Genomic DNA, 9,422 nt, shown 5'->3' with positions numbered 1-9,422 from the left:
CATGAAGCCAGAATGCTGATGTGGCCAAGAGGCTTTTGCAGGTTACAAAGGGTCTGAGCTGCTCAGGTGAAACATCCAGTACCTGGGTTTTGCCAGGGAAGAAACAGTAGTGTGTTGCAACATGGGTGAGCTTATCATGTCGAGCTTGCAGCTCCGAGTGCTGGCTATGGAGGTAGCTAAATAACAAGGAGTTAAATAATAATAATAATAATAATAATAATAATAATAATAATAATAATAATAATAATAATAATAATAATAATGAGGCTTTTTGACTCATAAAGTTTACCAGCCCAATCACCCCCGCATAGAGAGATGCTGGGGTGCAGGAGTCTGCAGCCCTGGCATGCCGATGGGGTGGTCCTCCTGGGGTAGGAAGGGGTGGCCCCAGGGTGGGTGAAAGAGGCTGGACCGTGGCAGCTTTTAGCACAGGGACAGGCTGTGTCACTATCAGCAGAAGCAACATGCTACAGATAATAAGCAAACCTTGGAGGCAGGGTTAATTAACTCAGCCTCCCAAGGTTTCCTAACATGGGTGGATGTCACTGACCTTCGTAGGAAGCCCTTGAAGGCAGAAACATGAGGCTTCCAGGCAGTGACTGAGAGAAGTAATAAATACTTTTGTGAGCATTGTAAGAGAACATTAACTTAAGCTCTCCTAAACCACTATGCAAGGTGTAAATGGTGATACCATGGACTGCTGCAGCACCTCTCTTACCTTCAGGTACATCCATGACTTCATACTCATGACATGCTGCCACTGAGGAGGCAGGTACAGGAGGGTTTTGTCTGTCTGGGAGCTGGTTTTGTCCATCTGGGGCTGACAGATGATGGATGACAAGTCGTTTGAGGGGAAGAAAATGTAATTACCCAAAGTAGGCTTTTGGCAGGACATGGAGACAGCAGAGTGAGGTCGGGGAAAAGGGGATGAAAGAATGGCTGCTCACATTCAGGGCCCTGGTTTGCTTTTGGTTGCCTCCTCAGAGATGTTGTCTGTGCAGTAATTAGCAATGTAAAACATGCATCGGCCTCTTTGTTCCCATTAGGCTTGGCTACGGCTTGAAATGATGCGCAACAGTAGCCCGTGGTTAATTTTACCAAATGTTCACTTTAATTTCATTTAATGCCAGCTGTCTATAAATCTATGGTGCCTGTTTACATTGCATGCATATAAATATCAATAAATATATATATATATATATATATAAATAAAATTCTGCGCTGAGGAGAAGGTAATAGTAGGAGCAGTGCGCCCTCTGGCCCCCAGCCTCCAGCCCTGGGATGATATGTGAGCCTGAAGGCTCAATGTTGGCTTGATGCCGATGGAGTTGACTCTTGGGTGATACCTCCTTAGGGATACCTCCCTGCTGTGTTCCTCCACCTTAAAATCCCCTGTGTGTTGCATGTTCAGGTCAACACCACGTTAAACACCTGGTGCGTAAAGCAGCTACTTATTGGGTAGTGCACAGCTGGGAGCCTGCAGCGAGCCGTGGTTTATTTGCATCCAAGCAAGCACGCCTATGTTTAAATACCTCTAAGTAAATAAGTCCACCCAGGTCCTGCTTTGCTCTTCCTTGTGTCTTCAAGGCTGGGTTTACTGGCAGTATCCAAGGGCAGTTTGTCTTCTTCCTTACTTACGGGGACTGAAAGGAAACCTACTTGATGGTAGGTATGGGTAACACTGCCCTGGTAGTGTTGGTCCCATGCTATCTAGTCCAGTGTGGGCTGGTGGCTTCTTCTACTAGCTTTCACCATCATGTCACGTCTGAGCTACATATCACCACTGTTGCATGAGACCCCCAGCATGGATCCCTCAAACCTGTGTTTGGGTCATCCCTCCCTCTGGCAGCACCAGGACGGCCAGGAGGAGGTTGCCACGGGGTGATGGGAAGGGCTGCAGCTCCCTGGTCCCAAAGCGTGGTGAGATGTGGTCAGCCAAGAAGCGTATGTGGAAGCGTCGGCCAACACAGTGGACCAGGCTTCCCACCACAGCGCACTGGAAGCTGGATGGGTTGGGCATAGTGTAAGTGGCACACTCGTACCATAGCTTGGCCTTGGCACTGCAGCGGTAGACACTGATGCCCGTGCTGCGGTGGATGTCAAAGCGGTAGATGAAGCCGCTGGAGCTCACCATCTCAGCCATCCTGTCCTTGCTGCTGACAGCTGGGCTGACCCTCCAGCTGTCGGAGCGAGCGGAGTAACGCAGCAGCACGTAGCGCAAAGTGCCCCCCGTCACATAGATCTCCCCATCGCACACCGTGGCTGTGTGGGCCACGGCGAAGGTGTCGTGGGGCAGGGGTGCGGTGAAGGTCCAGCGGTCCTGCCGGGGGTCGTAGCGCTCCACCGTGTAGAGGCACTCGCCGCCGATGGCATAGAGGTGGCCGTCCAAGGCCACGAGCTTGCAGTGTGGCCGTGCTTGGTTCAGGGGGCAGATCTCCCTCCAGATGTTGGTCAAGGGGTCGTAGCAGAAGACACGGTTGGAGGGTCTTTGCATTCGACCCGTGCCCTCGCAGCCTGCCACCACAAAGAGGTAGTTGAACATGCTGCACATGGCGCACCCCTGGGAGACCACTTCTGGTGGCACGTGGCAGAGGCGATGCCAGCAGTCCCCTCCATCATTGTAGTAGCAGAGGCGGCTGGTGTGGAGGCCAGGCTCCTGCACATTGACATCTGCCACAGCCACATACATCTTACCCTTCATCCTCCACCGCAGGATGAGCTCTCTCTCGCCAGCATTGAGACGCCCATAGATGGATGGGGTCCTCAGCACCTGCAGGTAGTTGTCACTCATCACCTTGTAGGCGGCCTCCTGGAGATGGCTGAGCTTCTGTGCCTTGGCTGTGCAGAGCACCTCGTAGCAGTTCCCCAGGTCCAGGTGGGTGGGTGGTGGTATTTGGAAGAGGTCAGCACTGGCCACTAGCCCTGGCTGGGGGATTGCAGGCGGTGTGCTGGCTGGTGCTGTGACCCCAGAACCCTCCATGGTCAGCTGGAGGTGGGGGCTGTTTGCAATCTGGAGGATGCTCTCTTTGCGGCCAGGAGATGGTGGCTCAGGGGAGATCTCCAAGCTTCCCATAGGTGGTGGAACTGTGACGGAGGTGGTGGGAGCCTGCATTGATGAAGCTGGGTCCAACTCCTGGGTTGCAAAGCTCTGCAGCTCTTTATTGACCTGCTCCAAGCTGCGGCGGCAGGATGTTCCTGGAGCAATGTAGGGGAGACACCTCTTCTTAGACACTGTCTGGGAGATGGACTGGACATAGTAGTCATAGACTTTACCTTTGAGACCAGGGACCAGCTGTCCAGCCCTGTCCTTTGCCTGCCGCTCAGCGATGTAGTTCTCCTCCACCTGGATCTTTGTGACCGAGGAGAAAGAATAGGAGGCATCTGACCCTGCGTTGCTTGCCATCATCGTTAGACCCAGGTCCGAGGTGACGCTGAGGGTTTGGATTGTCCGCTTGCACACCTCAGCCTCCCGCTTCATCCCTCTGACAGCCAAGTCCTGCTCCATGCTTTCAGCATGTCCATCACCCTCCAGCTGGGCATTACCACTCCTGGGGGAAAGCCCAGTGCCTGGGGCAAGTGTGTCGTCCTCACTGTGGCTGCTCAGTGTTTCAGCTGCATCCCCAGGGTCATAGGAGCTCGGCTCACTTGCCAACTTACTTCCCAGCTCACTTCCTAGCTCCCTTCCCACTTTGCTTCCTGGCTCACTTCCTGGCTTGTTTCCCAGATCGCTTTCCAGCTCGATTCCTGGCTCACTTCCCGACTTACTTCCCTTCCCACTTCCCATCCTACTTCCCAGCTCACTTCCTCTCCCGGCCATCCCTGCTCTCCCACGAGTCAGCCCCAGTTCAGAAACCATCTCCTCCCCTCCCTCCTCCACCTCCTCACCCCTTGGCAGACTTGGATCCCCCCGGGGAGCCGTACGCTGTGTCCCAGGGACACTCGGGTGACCGCTCACTTGTCTATCCCCACCATCCCTCCTCTCCTCCCCACCAAACACCCTCCTCCGTCGCAGACCCGCCGCACCGTCCCCATCCCCATCCTGGGCAGCATTTTCCCTCTGCTCTCCTCCCGTATCAGCCGGTGGGATTTTGCCCCCGGCAAGCGAGCGGGACTTATAAAACCTGTACGCCAAAGTCAGGAGGAGTAGAGCGGCGGCGGAGAGGACCAGCTTGCCGGCCAGCTGCATGTCGGACTGCCAGAGCAGGGTTACCCGCTGGGGCATTTTTCCATGCCAGGAATGCGAAGACGATTAATGATTGCTGAGCGAGTCTGGAGTGTGGAGCTGAAGGTTTGGGGCAAGGTGACTTTGAGCGGGCAAAGCCGACGGGAGATTTCCGGACAAGTTTTGCATGTTTGGGATGGGCTGGGCTCCGGGGAAAAGGTGCAGCCCAGAACTGGCAACACAGAGCCAGCTTTATTAGCCTGGTAAACAGAGAGGCTCAGAGAAAAGCAAGAGGAAGCACAAAGGGAGGAAAAGTATATCCTCCGAGCAGCCTGATGGTGCTACTTCCTTGTTTCTTTTGCTATGTAAAAGAGATCATGCAATGGAAGTGAAAATAAATTGTTTTGTCCAGGAAAGTTCCCTCATCCCTTGGTGCAGAAGCGGGGAAGGGAGGGAGAAGCAGCCTAGGGCCGGGCAGACCTTTGGTCTGACACTGAGCGGCTGCTCTGTGGCAGAGGCAGGTGACTAACTCGGTAGTTTCGTTTGCAGTGTTCTAGCTAACGAAGGGTGACGGGAAATAGCCTGAGAGCTTCTGGGGTCTCTTTGAGGTCAACTTGGAAGTGGCAGGGAAATTAAGAGCTGGTGGAAAGGAGCTGAGGGCTTTGGGAGGGGGAAAAGTTCAGCACTAAAGAGAAAATTAAGGCAGGAGCTAAACTGCAGCTGGTGGCTGCCGTGTTCAGAGACCTGTGTCCGTGTGCATGGGGAGAGGGATGAACTAAGGAAAGTAAACCAAAGTACTGGGACCAGGAAGAAATTTGGAATGGGAAGGGAGAGATGCGAGTTTAGAAGTGATGTGCTGCTGCATGTGGGATGTCCGTGGAGATTGGAGTCACTGTGGGGAAACTGAGGCACAGAGGATGCCAGACAGTGTCACACTAGTTTCTTTCTCCCCCTGGAACGGTGTCAGTGATGCATCTGGTCCTGATCTGAATTTCAAAGACTTAGGGGAATTGTTGTCCCTGTCATTCCCAAGGCAGCTGCGTCCCCATGCCTGGACTGCGGCGGGGGTTGGGGGAGAGGAGGAGGCCTGGGGAATGACATCCCTCTGCAATCGCTGCTAAGCGAGCTGAATTCAAAGGGATAAAATTAATTTCCTTTTCCCTGAGGGGAACATCTCGCATGCTGAGAGATGCATAAAGAAATGAGGCCTTACCAGGCGTCAAAGAAACAGCCAAAATGTGGGTGGGGGTGGGCGGCTGCTCCTGTTTGTATGCAGGGACTCACTCCCTGCTAGCTTGGTCCCAATCCAGTGGGATCTGCCAGAGGAATGAACCCAAGTGATGCTAAAACCACTCCTTGTGTGATGCGTGGGTGTGATGGGTCCCAACTGCATGGGTCATGGGTGTGTGTGGTAGGAGGAGGTCTTGCCGTGGGTCTTTAATGGGTGGTGGATGCTCATGAGCTCATACCCGGTGTCCACTGCCTCCCAAACCACCTCCCGTGCATCAGCCGATCTTCACCAGCCATCGTGTGAGCTTGGACACTGCTTTTTGTGATGGGGAGGAGCATCTGAACCTCCTTGAGGCACGTTCCCCACCATAACCAGCATCCGCAAGTGCTGAGATGTCCCCCTGCCAAAGCTGGGATGTTGAATTTCACCTGATGGCTTTGCACAGGGATTGTGATAGTGCTGAAGGGGTGGGGATGGTTGTATATCTGCCACTAGACTTGCCAGGGATGCTTGTTAGGTGGCGGACCACATGCTAAATAGCATAATACTTGTATATATATAGAAAGAGGCTGGTAAGGAAGAAGGGGGATAAACTCCCCATACTGGCTTGGCACTCAGGGACCCCTGTGCACATCCCTGTTATGAACAGGGAGAGCCCACCAGCAGTTTTGAGGGGGCTTGTTCAGCAAGTTGTCACCTTGTATGGGTGCAGCATGGGGAAATGCATCAAAGAAGAGGCTGGGGAATGAGGATATTTAGAAAACAAGCCGGATTTTGGAGCAGGGCAAGAGCTAGTGTGATGCATCCCACAGGGGCATCTTGAGCTTGCACCAGGGGCCAAAGCAGAACCAGCCAAAACCCACCTAGTCGCTCCCTCCATCCCATGTGACATGGGGACCCAAAATCTACCGCTGGAGGGCTTGATTTGGCCAAAGCCTCAGTGAAAGGGGCATCCCTCCTGCCTGCATACTCAGAGAGAGTCCTGAAGCCGAGGCTGGGACTGGGGTAACAGGGATGTCATCGAGGCTGGGCACGTGTTTCAGGGCTCGGCTAATTGGCAAAGTGTCTGGCCACCTGTGCACGGCCATGACCCCCAGGTTCTTCATCTCTTACTGCCACGGTTTTTAATCTGCAAGTAGATCTGCGAAGATCCTTGCTTTCGTGCGCTGGGAAGTATGAATTATGCATGTACTTGGTGGCCCTGTGAACCCAGCCATGGCAGTATCTGTGCCCAGTAATGAGATGGAGGAGGCCGGGGAAGCACTGAGCAAAGCCCACCATTGCTCCCGCCAGCATTCCCAGCCCCATCATGCTGGAGCATCCCTGGCTTTGTGCCCCTCACCCTAATATCCCAAAAGTCTGGGAGCCTGTGTCACATCCTTGAGAGACGCAGGGCTGGGCTGCCAAAACCCCGACTCTGGGTACGAGCCAGGATGAGTGTGATTATCCTTATCACCTGTGGGGTTTTGTGAATGTTGGGAGGGCAAAACATGGAGCGTTGGGAGGGCAAAACAAGGAGTGCAAGGGGAGGTGAGGGTGTTTTTGGCAGGCAGAGTGCTCTGGGTGCTGTTGTCGTCACAAATGGCAGGATGGGGGGGGGGCCAGAGCACAACTGCTGAGCTTGAGCTGTGCGGGATGATGTTGAGAAGGAAGGATCCCCATGGCAAAAATGCAAGTCCAGTGTATAAATGTATATTTATCTGTGCCTTGCGGTAAGAAGGACGAGGGGCCATGCAGAGGAGCAGGGGATGCAGCCGCAGCGTCTCTGAGCAGCTCTGACGTCTCGGTGCTTGTGACTCTAATTGAATGTAATTGCCTCTTCCAAATTTTGCTAAAACCTTTTCAAAGTCCCCTGAAATTAGGGAACATCGATAACGCCGCTCCTTGGGGTTTTCAGCTCGCGTCATCCCTAAGAAGCACGATTAATTTTTTACAAGCTAATCATATCTCTTAGGCAGGTTGTCAGCCGCGGATCTGTCATCTCTCATCAATAATGAAAGAACCTGAGCAGCTCTTTCCCCCTCCAGCCTCCTGCATTATTCACTGCCAGGTCCTCGAACAACAGGGTGTGTGGTGGTGGGGGGTTATGGATTTAATTGATGTCCTTTGTTAATTACCTGTAGGAAGGTGCCCAAAATGAAGAGAGGTTTCTGCATCCCCTCACTCATCGTTGTGGTTGTGCTGGTGCCAAGAAGGTCCCAGCCTATAGCCTGATCCATCACCATGCCAGCGTCCCTGGGGAAGGATCTCGTGGAGGGGTGGATTTGGGACACAGGACCCTGGAGCCCACCGGTCCTCTCCCAGCCACTGGATGGGGAGATCCTGACGCTCCTGAGATGGCATCTAGCAGAGCCGAATGATGGCGGCACTGCTGCTGTAATGCTCCTCATTTCCATGGTTCCGGGCTAAACCCACCACATTTGCATTTAAATGGAGGTTTGGGCGTCTGTAAATCCTCATTTTTTGAAGCGAGGCGGCCTAATGGTTGTTTAATCACGTTGGGATGAGGCCCCCAGAGCATCTCCAATCCAGATTGGAGGGCGAGAAGCATCCACGCCGTGGTGGTGGGGGGGTTCTGCCTGCTTGGTAGTGTGGGGGTAAACAGAGTCATGTGGGTTCCCCTAAAAAATAAAGGTTCCCCTAAAAAATCAAGGTTCCCTTCTCACCCAGAGAGGTGCAGTGGGCTGGAGCAGTGAAAGCAGCTGGAGAGGAAGCAGGAGTTTGGGCAGCTGGTGTGAAGGGATCCAGATGCTCAGATGCTGTTGTTGGGATGAAAGTGAAGCCACTGATCCTCCTACATCCCAGCCAGCCCCAATCTGTCCCTGCGTTGCTTCCAGCCCAGATTATAAAACTGTGTGCTTTTGTGTCTGGGCAGAAACTCCTGAGCTGCTGCGTGTTTGTTCAGTCCCTTTGAGGCTGAGAAAGCACTCGCAGAGAGGTTGGCAATGGAGCATGGTAGGGACTGAATCTGCTTAATAATAATTAATCATAATAGTAATAATAATGCTTAGCACTTGTACGGGGCTTTGGAAAGATGAAGCACCACACACTGCTGGCTAATCCTCTAGGATTAAGAGTTCCCGGAGGAAAAGGCAGGGGAGTGCCCCATCCTCAGGCTCCTCTCCCCACCCCTTCCACTCCCCAGGGATCCTGGCGCTGGGCTGGATGCTCTCGAGGCACCAGAGGGAGGGAAAATCACCAGACAAGCCTCTGGCATCCCCCAGCACTGGGAAGGATTGGGACAAAACCATCAGGTTTTTGCAAAGAGCTGTCCTGCAGCAGGGTTAATGCTGTACCAGGATGTGCCCAGCAGCATGGGGTACCATAGGAATGGCCAGGATTTGGCTGTGCTGGACCATTATCTGTTTCCATGGCAACAATTAGCCAAGAGGGATGGAGAGGGGTGGCACAGACCAAACACAGGTGCAGCGCTTTAAACTCGGCTGGTGCCTCCACACCAGTGCTGCCTGACGGGACGTGTGCTGCTCGCTCATGTGTGAGCGCTGACATTTTGGTTTGGGAGCTGCCTGTCACTAGAGATTGACGGCCCAGCCCAGGACAAGTGTTGTGCACAGCACCCGGCTTCTAGCAAAGCCGATTTGCCCTGACCGAGGTCCAGATATGGCCGGTGATCCGTGGCCTTTGGGAACTCAGTGCCGCCGTCCGTGTGTGTGCGGGATGAGTGGAGCTTGTCCCCAGTGTCTTTCATGCTGGGGATACATGTGGTCCTTACCCTGGGGAGCTGAGACCTGAAGCAGCTCGGTGCAGTGGTAGTGGTGTAAATGGATTTTTTTCCAGGGGAAATCTGGTCCTTGCATCATACACAGGGCCCCTCCCCCTCCAAGACCTTGTAAAGCCTCTGGGTCCCCTAAGACAGTGCTGGCTACCCCAGTACAAGGTAAAAGATTAAGCACAGCCTTCTACCAGGGGAGATTTTTCTTTTTCCTTTTAATTAAATTGTCTGAGGAAGCCAAGACACAGACAGAAAGAGACTGAGACTGTAAATAGTATAGAAAAAAAAAAAAAAAA

The 9,422-nt window shown here is 53.3% G+C and overlaps 1 protein-coding gene across 5 annotated transcripts in view; it reads right to left on the bottom strand.

Annotated features, from left to right (window-relative positions):
• Positions 1-1,093: 1,093 nt before the first annotated feature.
• LOC113487775 (immunoglobulin superfamily member 21-like) overlaps positions 1,094-9,422 on the bottom strand; it is a 44,174-nt gene continuing 35,845 nt past the window's right edge. For 2 of the 5 annotated variants that reach the window (XM_026862559.1, XM_026862562.1), the window contains exon 10: positions 1,094-3,195. In XM_026862559.1, the coding sequence (XP_026718360.1) occupies positions 1,814-3,195 (1,382 nt within the window). In that variant the 3' untranslated portion in view covers positions 1,094-1,813. The other 3 variants (XM_026862560.1, XM_026862564.1, XM_026862563.1) reach the window with 3 other exon arrangements.

This window comes from Athene cunicularia, assembly GCF_003259725.1.
Source record: "Athene cunicularia isolate RWA chromosome 21 unlocalized genomic scaffold, athCun1 chr21_part1, whole genome shotgun sequence".
Taxonomy (NCBI): domain Eukaryota; kingdom Metazoa; phylum Chordata; class Aves; order Strigiformes; family Strigidae; genus Athene; species Athene cunicularia.
This window is presented reverse-complemented; position numbering and strand designations above follow the sequence as displayed.